At 36.7% G+C, this 19,324-nt stretch overlaps 2 protein-coding genes across 2 annotated transcripts; both read right to left on the bottom strand.

Annotated features, from left to right (window-relative positions):
• Nucleotides 1-1,284: 1,284 nt before the first annotated feature.
• LOC137949910 (small ribosomal subunit protein uS13z/uS13y/uS13x) lies at nt 1,285-4,212 on the bottom strand. The gene is made up of 4 exons (XM_068796153.1): nt 4,122-4,212; nt 3,771-3,931; nt 3,199-3,387; nt 1,285-1,585 (listed from the first exon to the last, which is right to left on the bottom strand). The coding sequence occupies exons 1-4, from the start codon at nt 4,122-4,124 to the stop codon at nt 1,480-1,482; spliced, it is 459 nt and encodes a 152-aa protein (XP_068652254.1). The 5' UTR covers nt 4,125-4,212; the 3' UTR covers nt 1,285-1,479.
• Nucleotides 4,213-5,046: 834 nt separating this feature from the next.
• On the bottom strand, nt 5,047-19,065 carry LOC137949575 (protein GIGANTEA-like). The gene is made up of 16 exons (XM_068795655.1): nt 18,926-19,065; nt 18,378-18,429; nt 17,816-17,922; nt 16,423-16,494; nt 16,246-16,300; nt 15,988-16,130; nt 15,401-15,675; nt 14,064-14,122; nt 12,126-12,366; nt 11,895-12,045; nt 11,253-11,459; nt 9,113-10,669; nt 6,638-6,706; nt 6,296-6,514; nt 5,842-5,934; nt 5,047-5,761 (listed from the first exon to the last, which is right to left on the bottom strand). The coding sequence occupies exons 3-16, from the start codon at nt 17,900-17,902 to the stop codon at nt 5,462-5,464; spliced, it is 3,528 nt and encodes a 1,175-aa protein (XP_068651756.1). The 5' UTR covers nt 17,903-17,922; nt 18,378-18,429; nt 18,926-19,065; the 3' UTR covers nt 5,047-5,461.
• Between the last annotated feature and the right edge of the window lie 259 nt (nt 19,066-19,324).

A 19,324-nucleotide genomic window follows, 5' to 3' on the forward strand; every position in this document is an offset into this window, starting at 1 on the left:
AGCCTCGTTTAGGATTCACGTGAATTGTTATAGAAACCAAAGAAACAAAAAGAATCACGACTGACGTGAAAGACGTTCATGTGCATGAACAACCAAGTACTAACTATTAATGTTATTTATTTGTACGTGGAAACGATTGTCGATACTCAGGAGCGAGACTGATTATTCAAACGGGAGAAACAAGTGTTCGACGTACCAAAAGGTAACCCTTCCCTACGCGGAAGCATATATCCTAGGGTTAAGTATCAGGGTTATTTTTTTTATAATTTTTTTTATGCGATGCCTTAGATGGGTTTCTTCTTATTTGTATATAACCATTGCAATTGATGGTCCAGATTGGGTTTTACAAGACCATAACGATCTGTCACACTTCCACGTTAACATCCATAGTAGCTCTTTTTATAACCAACTCTCATTATCATGTATTATGTTTCACCTTTATAAGACCTCTCACTCTGATAAAACTAAATTATCGATTTGTTCTTGGAATCAACCAAAACTTTTTTCATCCCCTGAAATGACATAAACATTAAAAAAAAAAATTAATCAAACAATTCCATTATATGTTTTCTTATGTGAAAATGAAATTGGGTAACTGAAAAATAAAAAAGGCACAAAAAAGCTTACGCGGTTCAGCTCCAGAGGCTAATTACGAGAGACGGAAAGAGAGAGAGAGAGAGAGAGAGAGAGAAATTTAATCAAATGAGGATGAATTCTTCCATCAATTATATGCCTTTTATAGACTAAAAAAAGAAAATTTACACAATCAACTTTAATTCTTTTTTTGCAAGGGTGTTTTGTTCATGCCTTAAAATGGAAAATTGTTGATAATATTTTTGCCAATCATTTTATGAAATCAAGATAACAAGACATAGCTCAAGCACATATGCTCAGGGAAATCCCCAACTGAATTGACTCAATCAAGTGTCTGGTTCTCTTTATGTTGTCATTAACCAACCCGGTCAATAGCCGTTGGTTTGGTTTAGGCATGCTACATCGACTAGCTAGCAAAAGAAGACCTTTAACCTGGGATTTAACATTGGGGTGGTGTAGAAGACTGAGTACAAGAGTTACTGGCACCCTTGAGTCCATACATATGTTGCTTCTGATTGGGTTTTTAGGCCAGTCAACTCCTGATCTCTCTACGTGCTTCCTAATTTTGAAGCTCAAATTCCCATTTAGAATCCCGGTTTTCAAAGTCTCTGAAGTCGCTTCAATCTCCGACATCTATCACTTCGTCCCTGTATATAAGCAAACCTTTGTCTAGACATATACATTAGAGTAGATTCCATAATTTGCTCAGAATTAGATTCAAACCAACTAGTAATTAAAGCGGCAATCCGGATTAACAAATACGTATCACGACCGGGCTAATTTCATTATCAGTTTACAGCTGAAATCGAGTATTATAAAGACAAACGAAATCCTAAAAAGGCTCTTCAAATTCCAAAACTCTCGTAAGTAGAAACATGGCAGAGCTCAGCGCTTCTTGGACACACCAACGGTCTTTCCTCGGCGGCCTGTTGTCTTGGTGTGCTGACCACGAACACGTAGACCCCAATAGTGCCTCAGACCACGGTGGTTCCTGCAGAAAAGAGAAGAGAAGATTATTGGAAGCAGCTCTAGAAACAGAAAAGGAGAAGCCTAATCAATCTGACATGCAGAAAATTATCAGACAGAAGAATCAATTATAGCTTGTGTGCAGGATATGAAACACTGCTCTCATATTCTCTTAACAAAGAAACGACTTAATCAGCAATTCAGCAACTCAATTATATTCTTTCAGCAAAAAATTTAAAATAAATTCCAAAATAAATTTCAAACAACTCAAAATTATTTCAAAAACAGGTCATAAAAATATTACAAACTGTTCTTACCAAAATGAATTTGCATAACTTGTCTTTTGTAGGCAAACTTTTATCAAAGGAAACAGGCTGAGAGTTGTTGTATCTAGTCATTATGTTACATAGCGTGTAAAGTTGCATGCACATAGACACAGAATTGCACTTGTATGTTCACGTTGGATCTAAACATAGATCACAATTACAAGAACTGTAAATACTACATGGTTTAACCAGATTCCACATTGAATCAATGTCATCATTAAAAAGGCTTCTCTCTGGCATTGCTGGGAGAATTACAAGTAAGTAGGAATATAAGATGTGGAAACTTACCTGCAATAGTTTCAACTCTTAAATAAAAATTGTTGAAACTGAATTTGTTATAAATATATCAGAAAATTTGCAGACCACACCCTCCCAAACCTCGAACCAGAGTTTCTAGAAACATCATACTGTAGCTTCCAAATAAATAACATGCAAGTTCACCTATCATCCTTGAGCTCAGTTTAACAGCAAATGATATGGCAAAGATACACTCAGAAGCCCCCATCACAAAGTGCAATTATAGACAATCCATCTCATTTCTCTATTGCAAATAACTTATAGCAAGATAAACCCTTAAGTTTGAAATAAGGAAAAACATGCTCTGAGACAGAAGGATCAGGTTTTAGAAGCCTGCCCACTGCCATATCCAAAGAGCAGTCTCTTTCTAGAGGTGTATCGGAACAGTCGCTGCAACACAGCCTTCGTCATTGTAAATTTGATAACGGCATATAAAGAGACTGCTGTGCGACAGGAAATCAACAAACAAAGGTTCCAGTCTTATGGGCAAAATTAAAACAGAGTTGTAGAGTTATAAAATGCAATAATCTTCCTCCCATTCTAGTTGTAACCTTGATAGCCTAAAAACTAATTTTATTTTGTTTACAATGACTTCTACATAATGGGCTCCCAGCACCAGGAGACAGAACATGACAAATTGAAGTTCTGGGCATGAGTTCATAACTTGTGTATGATCACAAAAAAGAAAAAAAGGTTCCACTTTTTTTTTAAAATAGTAGGGTTTGACAGCTTTACCAACTCACAAAAAATCCATGTCCACTAATATAAATTCAAACTCAACTATGTCATCACTGAGTCACAAGAATTAGTTAAAAGGTTTGACGAATTTTGGATCACCAGAAATTTCCAACAAGAAATATTTTAAGTGGCTCTTCCTATGGACATGTTAACAAATTCATGTCAACCAAGCATGCCCAAGTAAGATCAAAAGAATAGATGATTGAAGAAATAAAAGCAGTCTTAGATCTTTGATAGGGTACACATACTAAGCAGCATATTGTAACCAATGCATTACCTGATCTTCTTCAGCCGCTCCAAGTCATCTCTTAATTTCATATCCAGAGCATTGGATACTACCTGGGAATACCTCCCATCCTTGTAATCCTTCTTCCTGTTCAAAAACCAATCTGGAATTTTGAACTGGCGTGGATTGGCAACAATAACCATCAAATTCTCCAACTCCGCAGCAGATAACTCACCGGCTCTGGAAAGAGGAAAGATAAAAATGAATCCCTAGACAAATGGAAGCCAATATGAAGCAAAAATATATAGGTAATAAGTTCGCATAACTCCTAAACAGACGATAGAAAGCACATAAATTTGTACGTTAAATCGCAATCAGAACAAAACTATTTCCACAAATTTTTAAAGGCTGGGCTAGTAAAACTGCAGTGTCATCTGAAATCTACATTAGATGTATCCTACGAACGCAGCAATAACCACCCATTCATACATCAAAACCTTAAAAGCAGAAGCTGTTGAACAAAACGCAACACCAAGAGAATTAAAAAACCCCAAAACCTCATACAACGGAAATAATAATGACAATAGATGCACCAACCAAAGCCAAACAAACAGGAACCCTACCTTTTGTTCATGTCTACATCGGCCTTCTTGCAGACGATATTGGCGAAACGCCTACCGATACCCTTGATGGAGGTAAGGGCGAACATGATCTTCTGCTTCCCATCGACATTGGTGTTCAGAACACGCAATATGTGCTGAAAATCTTCGTTCGCAACCAAAGACTGGCATAAACAAAATAAATTCATCAAACCTATAGATCAAACTTCATAAGTTTTTTTTTTTTTTCTTCAAAAACAAATAATAGTTCACAATAGGGTTTACCGAGTTTCTAATAGCTATAAAATAGAAAAAAAATTGAGCCAATAAGAAATATGGACGGAGAAACGTAGAAGAGTTTAGAAGGGTACACACCATCTTTGCAACGTTCGCCGAGAAACGCGAGGCTCCAGAGCCACTTAGCGGGTGATCGAGGAAGCAAAAGACCACAAGGTATCACAGGGTAGGGTTTTAGAGCCTTTTTAATGCGCCGGTCCTAGGGTTTTGTTTTTTCCTCATCGGAGACGATAAAACCCTCCAAAATACATTTGAGTGACCATCATGTCCTGCTGCTAAGCGACTTTTACCACTAGAGTCCAAGATGGGCTAAATTTTGGATATATTTAATGGGCCTCCAAAGGCACCCATTTTTTGAAAATATATGCTGGATGTGAATATTTATCCTCAATTAAGCCCCATAAAGATTGGGACTCTTTCTTTTTCTTTTCGTTTTTTTTCACTAATTCTGCCTTCAACGGAAAGTACAGACGTGGAGGTGGAATTTTAATGTACACAAATCACTACTAGTTTTCACCTCCCAATGGGTTTTTAATTCTTACAGAACCTATGAATTTAAAAATTGCACAAAAACTTCAAAAGTCGATCTCACCAACCTCACTCTACCTGATTGGCCCAGGTTTTCCTCGAGGTTGTACGTGCCCATAAACAACAGGGATCAAAAGTGTTGCTGATTAGCATCATTTTTTTCTTTGCAAAATTTGATTCAGCCGCCTCTTCAATTCTAGAAGATGAAAGATTCATTTCACGAATCAGCCTTATCAAGTTTTGACAAGACCAATATAAGCCTGTAATTAGGTTAACTGCCATGTTCGTCCATTTGTCATTCCAATGAACTCCCATGTACAAGTTTGAATCTAGAATTTTAGATCCATACCTGTGGCATATCAACTACAGACTTGGGTAACCAGGATCCTGAATCTACAAATTGATGCAACCAATCAAACTTCTCCAGGATAGAGAATTAAGTAATCAAACGACTGATAGCTTAAGATCTTGTGACTTCTTAAAGGAGCCCACAATTATTGGGAAAACCTGGAAAATTGACATTCACAGAGTGATGTACGATGTTTAAGAACAGATTCTGTAACAAGCAAGGCAGCCTCCGCTCAGATTGCTTTCCAAATTGTAATTCTGGGGACGGGTGGTGCCGTCAAGCTTATGAGATACATAAATGGCATAGACAAAATTAACCAAAAAAAAAAAAAAAAATTCTCTAGGCCCCCACCCGCCCAATATCATCCTCCATTTGTAGAGAACAGAGCAGACTGTTTCACCATGTCTATATGAACAAGGGGAATTTCAACTGATTCTGTGGCTTTCCCTATCTACAGTCTGTGAACCAGTCATGTTAAATACAAAAAATGGATATGGTGACAAATCCTAACCAGCCCATCAGATAAGCAGCCCCCACTGAACTATGAAGGAATGGTGCAACCCAATTCCTTAGCTGCGACATCAAGGAATGAAAGGGTCAAACCAGTAGCCCTCCGGCTGTTAGCTTCCCATGTCAAGCATTTCTCTATGTCTGCATGCCAGTCTATGATGCCTATAGTTGAGCAATGGAAAGAGAGGGCTTGAAGTTCCTTTACATCCTGTGGTGTTAAGTTGGATTTAACAGATCCGATATGTATGATATCTCGAAGCACCGATGTACTGAGTGCACGCACATGTGCACTTGGATTAGAGAGACAACGGATTGTAGCTGGTAAACGGCACTGCATGAGTTGGATGGAGAAAACCATATTAGTAGAAAGGCTTAGTTGAAAGATGATAGTTACTTGTCATGTAAGCTTACCTTCAGCAGGTTTCCAAGACCATCAACAACAGCTGAGGTAGAGTCTCCCCAACTAAGCATGAGCTCCACTGCTCTCGCTGTTGCTTCCAAGAGCTGCAAATTTTTGTTGAGAGGGAAAAGATTATCCCAGTAATAAAGACCACACAGGTACAATTCTAACATATTACATATACACACCAAAAAAAAAAGTGCCATCAATGACACGCCAACTAATCAGAAAGAGAATCATTACACCACACTACTCCTAGTTACCTACAATTATACATATTGAAGAAAACTCAAGAAACTGTAGGAACAGGCCTTGCTAAAGAAGTTACTGTGATGGGGTATAAGACAAACAATATATACATCTTTCAGAACGAGTACTAGAACTGGTCTCCTATCTGAAACACTAACATAATGAGTTCCTCAACTTTGTTGGTTTAACTATTTCAAGATTCAAAGATATATATACCTCTAACTGTGGGAGAGTGCATGCTTCTCCATCAACAAGCATCCCATCTGTTGCACGGAGGAGAAGGTCTGAAGCACTTGCAAGAATTATCAAAGCTTCTGGGATATCATGATTTCTCATCAGCTCTACCAGTAACTTTACAATCCGTTGATTGATTCTCCACATTTTCTGACCTTGCTCGTCATCTTTAGCAATCCAAAGCTGCAAATCCTTCTCAGCCTGCTCACAGGCACATGGAACTGGGTGAATGAAAAAGTTGATAACTCCTGTAAAATAGTAGTAAAAAGAATACAGCTTTCATGACATTTCTATAAACTTGACAGAGGAAACTGATTTTAAGACCTGCAGAACCACAGCAGTTGACGCTTTGGTTGGAGATGCCAATACAACATTGCACAGTGCATCAACTACCTATAAAAGAAGGACAGAAAAATTAAAAGATCAGTACATCTCTCATGCAAGTATCTGCATCATTAATCAAGGCTTCATTGTCATCCAGCCCGGTACATTGCCATCTGTAGATGTGTGACCATTTGGAGAATCAAAGAAAGCTAAATATTCCTATAGTAACAGGATGTTCATGGGTGGTTCTGTAGAAAACGGAAGTTTCATACATCAAAGTCTTCAACCATTCTTTAAACATAGCTCAAAAACATTTATTGGAATCATGGGAGACATGATTTTTATGCATCTAGAAGTTATAGATGTTTAAAACATTTTAGATACATATTATGTATATTCGGTTGGCTATGTGACATAGTTTAGATTAAAGGAATGACATGTTACATGCTTCCTGTAGAGTGTGAGTAACCTAGATTTCAGCAAGAACTAAGAAAACTATAATTTGAATTCAAGTTTAATGGGTAAAACTTGAAGGACAGAAATAGGGTTTCTACAGAAATTATGAGAAATAACAAATAGAGAAAAAAACTGGAAGGATAAGTTTATCCATGAGAGAACAAAAGCCAGAACTTTATTTAATAGCAAAAATGTGATTTTTGAGTTACATATGAAGGCCTTTTATAGGCACACAAATCAAAAAAATATGAAACTCCTGTGCTGTCCACAATAGGAAATAGTCTCCAATTAGAACTTTCTAAATCAATATCTACTATCTGGAAAAGAAACACAAAAAAAGTAATTTCTAACTTAAAGATTTGCTAACTTTAGGATAAGAAGCAAAGGCCAAACTTAAAATAGGAAACTATTACTTGAAAAGACCTCCTAATTGAAGCTTTCAACTAAAGCAGCAAGTTGCAAAAAACATCAAATTACTTGTCCAGTTGCAACTTCTAATTTCAGCAAGCTTGATATAAAAAATTGCAACTAAAAAAGATTTACTAATGTAGAACTTTCTATTCTTAGAACTTGTCCTAAAATAGGAAATTCAAGCCTTTTTGAAGTTAGTCTCTTTCTTTCTTCTTCTTTCATAGACATAGGTAATTTTGGGTGATCTTTTGTCCTTATATATTCTTCAACAAGATTTACACATTATGATGTACTGCATCACTATACCCCATGATTACGGTACATGATTAAGTTCCACATCTTATATAAATGGATATCTTAGATCTTAGCCAATCTCAATCTAACATCCAGTTAATATATTTCACTCTTATGGAAACTTATGCATATTCTGTCCTTTCAAGATGGTCTCACATGCCCAGTTGAAGCGAGGTAAGTTTTTTATCAAGATAATTAGGTTAATAAAACAGTGGATGACCTCCAATTTATTCATTCCCCAAACTCTTCTCTCTTCTCACTTTCTTTTCATCCTGAGCTTATCGTTTTCTCTGCTTTTTTTACCTTATGTGTCAATAAAAAAAATTATAAATTTAAATTGTACATGTTTGAAGCTTCAAGCACACCCCCTAATCTTGGTATCCACTATTATGATGCCAAAGATTTCTCAGTCTCTTCAGACTTTGACAAGCATATTCTTGACAGGACTATGTAAGTCCAATCGGCACTAAAGACAGAAGAAATCCATGGCTCATGCATTCAATTGCAACCAATAGTTGCATCACAGCCAGACTTGCACCTTTTGCATGAATGAAGACAGCAAATCTAAAATCATTGGCCTACTCCTGAATATTTTTTAATAACCTTTTCACACTCTCCTCTTACGTATAAGCACATGAGAAAATTGGAATTCAAGTTTGGCTTAGTTCAGGAATAGCATATAACACTGCTTTTGGTTTGATACAGTAAACTAACTCGTAAAGTTTTAGCATATTTGCCTATATACAATAATCAATTGTATTGCAATATTATTTTGTTAATAATAATATCCTTTGCATAAGACATGCAAAGAAACATGGCATTAGAGATTATTGTGCAAAATACAAGAGTTCTTGATGCAGTATCTTTCTTATGTAATTAAAGTGATTTGACAATAGATAAATACTCAGGACAGACATCAAAAGCTAAGTTCAATTTAGTCAAAATGGAAATATTCTCAATAAACAACCTAGTACTTACTATGATAGAACAAGCATCTAGGGGAACTAATGAAGGAATACAACCCACAAAACTATAGATAATAGAAAATGTGAACTTTGACAATCAAATGCCTAGACAGAATGAAAAGCAGTAGAATAATCATTAATCAACTATTCCAAGAGAGAAAAGATCTATTTATTCTTACAAGAATAATTCCCAGATAGATGCAGGTAAATCCAAACATGTAAGTGCTGAAGATTGAAACTAATGCTTGACAAATCAATAAAACAATGAAAAAAAGGTACAAGTTAAAGGAGGGTAAGATGGAGTTGGAAAGAAAAAACACATGACACTAGACAGATGGAAACATAATACCTGCCTCCATCCTTGTTGAGCCGACGTACTTTCTGCTATCATTTCTGTTTCTGGAGATGCAATCAACTTGTGCCACAACAATGAAACAACAGAAAAACAGAGTTCTTGTTTTTCTACTAGTACAACTCTCAGAAGTGCTTGAGCACTACAGTTGAAACCAATATGCCTGTCAGTTGTCAGAAAATTGGCCAAATCTGATGCATCCACTGGCATATTAGCAATCTCATTTCTTGAGTTATTTAGCATAACATCAGTTAAACGTAACGCTTTATCACATCTAAGAAGTTTTTCTGAATTGGCTAAATCATCTTTGTCAGAACTTTCAGTCTGCCTTTCTTGGTCTTCCAATTCAAAGCTGCTACTACTACTACAAGAACTCATTCGCTTTCTACTATTGATGCGCCTTGGAGCATCCCTCCACACTGGGGCCAGTGCTATGTGTGCTTCCAGGGGTTCAGCCTTGTCCACAATAGATGCCACAGCTTTTCCATGAATGTCAATGAGATTATAAAGTGAAGAAGCCCTGGTATAAATTCCATTGTCCCACTTACATCTCATCAAGACAGAAAGAGCATGCATACACGCCTTAGATCTTCCAAACACTTCGGAAACATGAGCTGCTACCATAGCAGCAGCAACAATCTCATTTGAACTGTAGCTCCAAGAAGTGCCCACATTAGATGGTTTCAATGAGAACAGTGCTTCCAAAATCCCAAGGATTCGACGAGTATGACGAACAGCCGAGCCAAGTCCATTTGGCAGTTCATTCAAAGATCCATTAACTTTTGTAACATTGATTATGGAGGGAGACGGAGTCTCTTTAGGCTCCAAGCATTTGCCATTTCTTGACAGCAAAGGAAATAGCTGGAGTTCACAAGCCAATGCACAAACTGCAGCTAAAACAAAAGAGTCAAAAGTTGCAACTGGCCCTTGCTTTTTTCTAGTTCTGTTCCCCATTCCTGTTTGATTTCTGTTTAGCTCCTGTGACACCTCATCAGGAGATTGGACATCTGCACCGGTGGGCTTCTTGCTCCCATTTGGCAAGGCTTCATGACTGACACATACAGTTAGCACGACAAATAGAAGACGAGAAGCAAGTTCCATTGATGCACACGATTCTAGAAACAGTGAATGAATCATTGTACGAAGTTCTGCCACAGCTAGGTTCTTGGAGGTGGACCCTAACCCAACAGGATATCTTGATCTTTTGGTTTGCTCTTTCAATGAATGAAGATGAAATGTTCTTCGAAGGATGGCTTCAACTGTAGCTACAAAGATCCGCATAAGGCATGCTTCAGATGGACTTCCTCGAGGAAGATATTCTAAAACTTTAAGTAATGGGATATAAAGGTTCCAAGATAAAGCAGGCGGTTGTAGTGGAGTTGCGACTATAATTTCTGGCAAATCAACCACTGATGAACTTAAAGGAAGGAGGCCATAAGCTGCTTCCCAGATTGTACAAATTCTCCATTCAACTTCTGGGCCATGGGCACATAACATTGAAGCAATTCCCTGGGCTGTAGCTTCAATAGTTGCCTCGTCGTTAGAAGCTTCCACCTGTATAGGAGTTATTTGCACATGCACAGTTAGTTGTCCATATATACATAACACCTGCAACTTCAGCCTAGTTGTGTTTATGGCAAAAAAAGAGAACATGGAAAATCAAGCACAAGTATGATACAGCAGATCCGTCTTTGTAAACATGTTTGGGAGAGATTTTCAGCCACCATTTGCCACATCCCAACAAAGGTTAAAGTCGCATAGGTTAATTCAAATGGCATGCAAGTAAAATCTGTGTAAAGCATCAGAACAAATATGCTCATGTGGACCATCAATGTTTTTTTTGATAAAAGTGGACCTTCAATGTTAATACAGAATTCTTCTGACCAATAGAAAATATCACGGCCACTGAATCTTATTTCAATCATATTTGTTTACTGTAAACCAGATATCACATTAAAATCCTCCTCATAGTGTTCAAAGAAATACAGAAGCAAATCTGCAATCTGTTTCAGGTTATTTATCAAATTTTAAGTTAGTTTTTTTTTTGTAAGGTCATTTTTACCAACCCTCAAATGACCTCTGGGTGGAGCAGGTCCAACCTAATGTAACAGTAGTTTAACTTGAAGTATCAGATTACCTTTTTTTTATAGGCTGTGTAACCATTTAAGGGATCATGTTGAATGCCGCCTCCTTCAACATGTCTTAGTGGAGGGAAAAGTAAAGTGGGCTGTGATAGTATGCGAAAAAGTAAAGCTGCTGCAGCATCAGCAGCAATACCAGCTCTCAAGGACATTGCAGTCCCAATTGCACGCAAGAAATGTAGATGCATCCAGTTTCGAGGAAGCTACACGCAAAAACAAAAAGACCTAAAATTGTCAGTAAAATATTTGGTAAAATGTTTATAAACTAATTTTGATCAAGTTGCAATAATTAATTAGCAGGTTAAGCTATTCCATATATCACTTTGTAAATAAAGAATGATATTTCCCTCCATCATCATCTACATCACTCTTCTTTACATAACATGACAGTAATGATGGTGCCATGTTCTTGACAGCATAACCTAGCACCCTTTGTGAAAGCCTAAACCAGTGACAGGGATATGTGGTGTTTGGTGGGATTAGTAGCACTCTTCTGATAATGATTTAAAGAAATGCTCGAAGAGTGGTGCTCACATTGACCAAGAGTTGGGAGTAAGAAGACAAAAAACAGCAAGAAAGGGATGGAACATTATTATCAGATTGTCTTAATTGGTGGTTCCCACCATGATTCCACTCACCCTCATGCCAGTGGCATAATCTTCAGCTGCCCTAAGGAGTTCCACAAGTTGCACAGCGGCATCTAGCGCATCTGGTGCCCATGATGGTGGTGCTTCCAATAATCCAAGCAGAAGCCTTTGAGTAGCACTTGGTGTAGCAATTGCATAGTACCTAGTACAACAAACAACCTTCAGAATTTCTTCAAAAGATGCTCTGTCTTGAGTAAGACAACAAGAAGGTCTGGTATTAACCGATGAAACAAACGAGCATAGGGCTCAAGTGCTGGCAACCCAGCAACCAAATGCTCATCTAACGCAGATGTTGGAGGAGGAAGCAGAAGGGCAGGTACAGCTGCAGCTGTTAAATTTGCAGTTTCATAGCGAGCAACTTCTTCATCACAAACACTTAATATAACACCAGCACCATTGGCAACTGCCCACCTTGGGGTTGATGGCATCAGCTGAGGATGCTTGCCAGATCCACGACCACAAGCTGCACATTAGGAAAAAAAAAAAGATAGTCCCTATTAAAATTGGGTTCAGGTCTATCCAAAATAAGTAGCAGAAGTTTGGAAACCTTTTTCCCAAATAATAAGTATTGAATCTTTTTAAAACTAAACCAAGGTGAAATGACTATTCTCCTATACAAAACAACTCTCATTCTCAAACAACTAGCCTAAGGATGGAGCATGTACAACTACAGACTCATGGAGCTTTTTACCCACTAACTCTCCCCTGTGTCCAGGCCGAAACCAACAGCCTGGCTGAAGACACAGAAAACATATACGCATTGGCAACAGAGAACAAAAGCATAAAGGCTACATAAAACAGAAACACAAGCATGGATTCAGACCTATCTTTGGTACTAAGTTAAGATTGAGCCTAGTTCAATTTGAAGTGACTAGCTGAAGTTAGAAGGCCTTTTCCCAACCAATAACTATAGGTTTTTTCCAATCATTAAGCTATGCACAATTAGTCCAACTAACAAGCCCCTTTTCTACTCAAGCCTGAATAATGCAGGATATGATTGCTCATGGCTATTACCCATTTGTCTTTGTTAAATTAATGCTGTTTTGATTGAATACTTATTCATACAGAATGTGATGCAAGGTGACAAAAGCATAGGGTATGAGTTTCTATTTATAGAGCTAGCATCATAAATTTGATTTTGTAAGTTTTAGATTCTCTCATAAATTACCTATTTTCTTCAAAAGTGACTCCTATGTAAGTTGGCTAACCAACTTTAACAAATCCGATGACTGTTTAAGTCTCAAGAAAATGAAAAAAAGGGAAGAGAGCCAAACATAGTCATCATTATGGTCAATGATGTGTATCAATTACCCGGCCTCCACTCGGATTTATATACTCTATTGTCAGGTTGGCCTTTTTCAAATTTTTGTTCACCAACAGTAGGGCTTAGTAAACTTCAGTTAATGGACTACAGGACAGACAACAACTAAAAGAATACTAAAGTGGGTGGAACGGTGTTATTCATAAAAGTTCTCTAATATATATTATTTTTCTTTTTATTGCTCTTTTTCTCAAAATTCGCATATCTTCCACACTTATTTTGGGATATCATGTGAAGACCTTCATTGAACTTAAAAAGACATGGTCAGCTTTAACACCAATCACATTGAATTTCCTTTTAACTCTTTTCACATGCACATGTCACACACAGGGATTCAAGCACTTACACTCCTCCAATCAGCATTAACTCTGTTAAGTAACTCATCCTCAGTCACCCCTTTTGGAAGGTGGAAAAAATTTCCAAGGGATCCAGCTTGACACTCATCTGAAATTCACCTGAGCTTGTCCTTTAATGCAATTGGCCAACTTAAAAGCCCTTAAATTCTCAGAGAAGCTATATAAAAGCCAAATACCCCAAGAACAGCACAAAAGGCAAGTTCAGAACTAGAGAAGATTCTGGAAAAGAGCGTCTTATGGGGCTCTATGCATGTGCAAGTTCCCTGAACATTTCAAATATTCTACACAAGCATTAACTTGCTGTTTTATGCATGAAAAGAAACCCCAGGACTTCAAACATGCAAATTCAAACTAAAATTATGAAATATATCAAACATATACAGACATTGTTACCCACAAAGTAATTCAATTTTCTTGCTAGTGACCAAAAAATGTTTGATCACACTCTTCTCTCAGATAATATAAGGTGGGAATTTTACTCACCAGTCGTTGGCGGCTTCAGCTCTCCACCAGCTGCATACTTTCCCATGACTCCACCACACCTAACAGAAGAAGCCCTTTAGGATCTCATTAAATCAAAATGAATATCTAGGATCTTTTATATTAAAGTCAAAAGGAACTTTGGAGGCCTGTTTTTTTTTTTTTTCCAAAGCTTCTACTATAATAAAACTATTTGACAAAGCTTTTCTCTGATGGGAATTAATCAAGTCCATGCAGAACATGCAAATAAATGGGTAAAATTTGTTTCGAATTCCAGGGTAAAATACTGTGCTTCAGGCACATCATTCTCTATTCATGCAGTCATTCCATTCTAAACTATTTTCCAGGTAATTCTTGATCAGTCTAAACATTTTGTTTTTTATGTAAAATCTGATATTTGACTGATGTCACTAGGTATTCTACCCACCATTTAAAAGAACTTAAGTAATAAAACACAATAATAAAAGCACATGCCTGTTTAACATAAAATTTAGAAACAAAGAAATGCAATCAAGGGTGAGTTCTTAGTCCAAGTAAAGAAAGCATTTCTTTAGCTATTCCACCACATAATACTTGAAGAAATCATTTGAAAGTGAAATTTTAGGTAATAATTACTTTGCAGATCCAGATATTACCGACAGAGTACATATTTATAGAGAAAAAGAAACAACTTTTACATGCATCCCAGCACCCATAACATAAAACTGAGCTTCCGGATAGTTGTAGATGTTTTATGCATGTTATCCAGTGGCATCTGCACTATTTTTATTAATTTATATCGCTAACTTATCAAGTCACTCGGTCTTAGAAGTCAAACTTAAAATCCAAAAGCAATTGACAATCCTTCAAAAAAGAATTATAATGTAGCTCAATCCCAAAGGGAGACCTCAGTGCCGGATGATGTCTCCAAATGCTCAGAAAGTTGGGGAGCTCATCTTACTCAAGATGTGCATTCCACATGTACCTAACTGAATGGGACTTCTCTGTGAAATAATTTTACATTTGTGCCATTTGCTTCAGAAGCCCAGAGTTTTGGCCCATTAATTTCTCTCTGTTCAAAACTCTAAATTTCCTTCCAATAAGGACATAAAACGGCAAATTTTTAGGGTATCCAGCAAAGGGCAAATCAGTAACATGAATAACTACTAATTCATGGAAGATTACAGCTAAATTCTGCAACTGCTCTTGAAATAAATTAATCCACATTCAAAAAAGATTTATTGTTCAGGTATTTGAGTATTGAATACACAAACTAAATAAAAACAAGAACAATATTAAGAAAATGGACTCTTTCCCAGACTAATACAACTGCAACAGGTGAAACAACAAATGTCACTTACCAACGAAAATAATCACTTCTAATACCCAGTGGTGCAGCTAGTAACATGTCAGTAATCCATGGAGTTAGAGGTCTTAAAGGTCTTCTTTCATGTTCTTGGACAACTGAATGGTGAGCTTCTGCCTTCAAAGAAGCACTTGTTGTGGCCTCACTGCCACTGTTGCTCCTCTCATTCTCAGTATTCTGATTCTCAATCTTATAAATTGGCCGATTGTAGTGAGTTAATACACGTAAAATTTCTCCACACGCCAAAGCCCATTGTTCAGAGTACTCTTTCTGTAAATAAGGAATCAATAAAAGGAAAATCATTTCTATGTCAAGCATGTTAAAAAAACATTCCAGTAAACAATAAAACAATAACCCAAATAAAGAGACTCATATCCAGATCCTCTTCCTTAGATGTATCTTTAACCGATGGAGGGCCAGCTACACTATTGAGCTGGCAAATGTGTTCTAATATCAGCTGTCACTTATCATAAGAAGGCAATGCAAGGAATAGAACTAAAAATGAGAGTAATATCTGACTTTAAAACATTCACAAGCTTATATTAAAAGTGACAGGAAATTACTAAAGCCAATATGTCATACCTCACTGCTTGGGCAGACTAAAGAAATGAAAGAACTAAATGGAGCGTCATTCTTGTCATACACCAATGTCCCATCTATGATACATGAAAGAATTGGATGAACAACAGCATGTCCATGCTCCGGATGATGAAGAACAAAGATTGCTGAAATTTAAGATAGTTTGATAAAATTTTAATCAGAAAATGGAAGAGAAATCTAGAAGGTGACAATTATTGGAATAAGAAATGGATAAAATAACCAGAAGTAAGATTTGCATACCTAAAACTTCGTCCAAAAGGCGTTTTTCTTTTGAAGGGTAACAACTCTGTATTAGCTGTAAGAAGAAATCAGAATGCAATACACAGATATTAGCAATGAATTAAGGAAAATTATACATATAATGTTTCTTTGCTTGAAGCTTCGACTAATATGAACTAGAGTAAAAATATCACTTACCTCTGCAATATCTTCAGGGAAACGCTCTGAAGTGAACTGACTTAAGTATTCAACGTAAGCCATGATTTGTGCCTAAAAGATGGAAAAGAAGATCAACTATAGTTGTCAAGAAGTATCTTCTTGATCAACAAAATACTACAAAAGCCCATAAAATGTATGGTCAATAACATGAAACCTACAGTCAGCAACTTCAATAATGAAAACAACAACATAAAAACAAGAAGATGCTTTTTCATACAGATATTCCCTCCTTAATGTTAACAATCATGAAGGGAAGCCACCACAGTGGTCAATACAAGAATTTAATGCACATGACACCTAAAAGTCAAATACTATATGATACAGAATGGTCATAAGCTCATAGTTATCAACTTCAGCCTGCTACTATTTACTTTATGATAGATGCACGAGCCAGTATTAGCAGTTTCCTCAACCTGTTACTGTAACACCTCAATTAGGTAGTCAACAAGTGAATTAAGTGGCTCTAAATGAAGGTCAAATTAAGTGGTGCAGCACGCAATCACATGTATTAAACCCAGATAGATGTATAAAAACCTAGAAGTCTTAATGATTTCTTAACTTTGGTGAATAGATTAATAGTTCAGGCTCACCCTAGTAAGTAGATCATTGTCTTCACACTAGATATAGATGTCCATTCTATTCTCAGTCTTTTCAGACGTCTGCTTATCATGCCTAACCTTAACCACAGAGTAGTAACAGCCAGTTAATTTGTCAAGCAAACATCAATATCTTAAGCAGGATTTAAGTGTTTTGGCATGTATAGAAGTCAATTTCTGCATGTATGCTCTTCAATCTCAAACTTAAGTGTATGACCTCTCTCCTTGGAGGGATTTAGAACTCAATCATAGCTAAGAGCTTTAATATTACAAAAAAGCAGGACACAATTAGCAAGTGTCCCTAATATTGTAAGAGAAAAACTTTTTCACGTGTACGAGCTTATAGTGAGTGAACCCACTTTTTCATACCATATTAGTAGTTATATTTTTTGGCGTAGTTGTTTGCATGCAATTGGCAGTGTTTTCCACATAACACGTTTGTTCACCTAGTGTAGTCATAAAAAAAGCAAAGGCATCTATTTCCAGGTCTGAGTCCTTGTACTTGTGCAGGCCTTAGAATTTAAAGCTTAGCACTAGAGCAAAGTCTTAAAATGTGTTGCCACTTAAGCAAGACTTTAAATATAAATACTCTCTTTCGTTCCAACAAATGTTATATCACTTCTTTTATCCTGTTCAGGAGGAAACATCAATAACAGAAAATTGAAGACAATGACAACATGAAAGAAAGTTCTATTATAAGCTAGCTCTAGCAAAACAACATTGAAAAAGAAAAAGAACACAAAAAAGTGAGAGTACATTTGGATTAGCTTGTGTACCTGTCGCTGCTGAGTATCCTGTGGTGGAGGCCAACACAATGATGAAAATTGCAAGCCATCGACCCACTTTTCAGATGACGACGACATGAGAATCTTCTCTCCAGCAACTACATTATAACAAGACAGTGAGATGTATTAAATCCAAATCATTTCACTAATCGCCACCAAACAGCCTTGCCTTTAGTTCATTATCACTCCATGCATCATTGCAAATAAATTCAACCATCAATAAAAATGAAAAAAAATAGATTATTAGAGTTTTATCTGCAAATGCACTGAAAGATGTAAACAAAAACCATTCTTAGAAAAGTACAAAAAAGAATTGGAATCAGAGAGAGTCCAAGTTTTCCACACCAGGCTAATCACTGCCAACCACCCTGTTTTTAATTTGAAATGAGGTCTGCCAGAAAAAAAATTCTGAAAAGAAGAAACTCACAATATTCTACAAATATCAGAAAAAAAAAGTATTTCAAACCCACAAGCACAAAGAACTCCAAAAAACAGAAAAAAAAATCAGTAAATAGAAGATATACACTCTCAGAAGAAAAATAAATCTACTAACCGTCAGCTTATTTGCTCCAACTAGTCTTCGATCTTGATTCAGTCTTGACGCCCTGTTATTGATAAATGAATCAAAGCAGATAGAAAGAAAATTCACCCTCCAGAAAAGACATGAAAAAATAGAAACGCATGTACAATAATCACTTAAAAGAAAATCTCCTTTGTTAACAAAAAAAAAAGTACAATAATGACTTATCTAGGAAAAATATCTAACTAATAGATATGAGCAATATCCAGACGTGAACAAGATTACCCAAACCATCTAAAAAAAAAAAAAAATGAAAACACATAGCAGGAAATTTCTGAAAGAAAAAAAATCGAAAACGTTCACAAATCACAAGGAAGGTTTGTAGAAAACTAAAAAAAAAAAAAAAGCAAGATAAATGAAAATGTATCAGTGAAAATTATAAAAAATAACAAAGAAATCATAAATAAAAATCCACATAGCAGATGTCAAAAGCACCGCAATTTCGAGCAGAATCGGAAAATCTACTAGCACATGGAAAGAAAAAGAAAAAAAAAGAAAAAACATGAGAGCAAGCTGACTACCTATAGAGTTACTGGTTGTAGAGTTGACAGAGCCGTGGCTTGTGCTGGCAGTTCTCGTAGTTTTGGAGATTTTGATTTGGAGAGATGATTTCTGCAGTTTTCAGTTTGGGGGTAGTTTTTGGTCGAGAAGAGATACTTGGGCGATCCTTTAACTCGAGCTGGCAGGCTCGCTTGCTGCCTACGTGGCGATGATATTTTCTGAGCGAACATGGATGGCCATGAGTAGTGACAATTGCTCCAGTCATCCGAGCAATGCATCTTATGCATACATGAGGCATGCATAAAAGCATAAAGAAGAGTCAAAGGACACCTCGTCAACTTGTAGTGCCACACGAGGGAACTGGTAACCTCAAGAGCCCCTTGCATATCAACATCCAAGCTGTGTTTTTTTTAAGAGAC

Source organism: Aristolochia californica, unplaced genomic scaffold, assembly GCF_029961685.1.
Source record: "Aristolochia californica isolate CCGP_79_NKW_82.1479 unplaced genomic scaffold, dmAriCali1.0.hap1 SCAF_14, whole genome shotgun sequence".
In the NCBI taxonomy this organism is placed as follows: domain Eukaryota; kingdom Viridiplantae; phylum Streptophyta; class Magnoliopsida; order Piperales; family Aristolochiaceae; genus Aristolochia; species Aristolochia californica.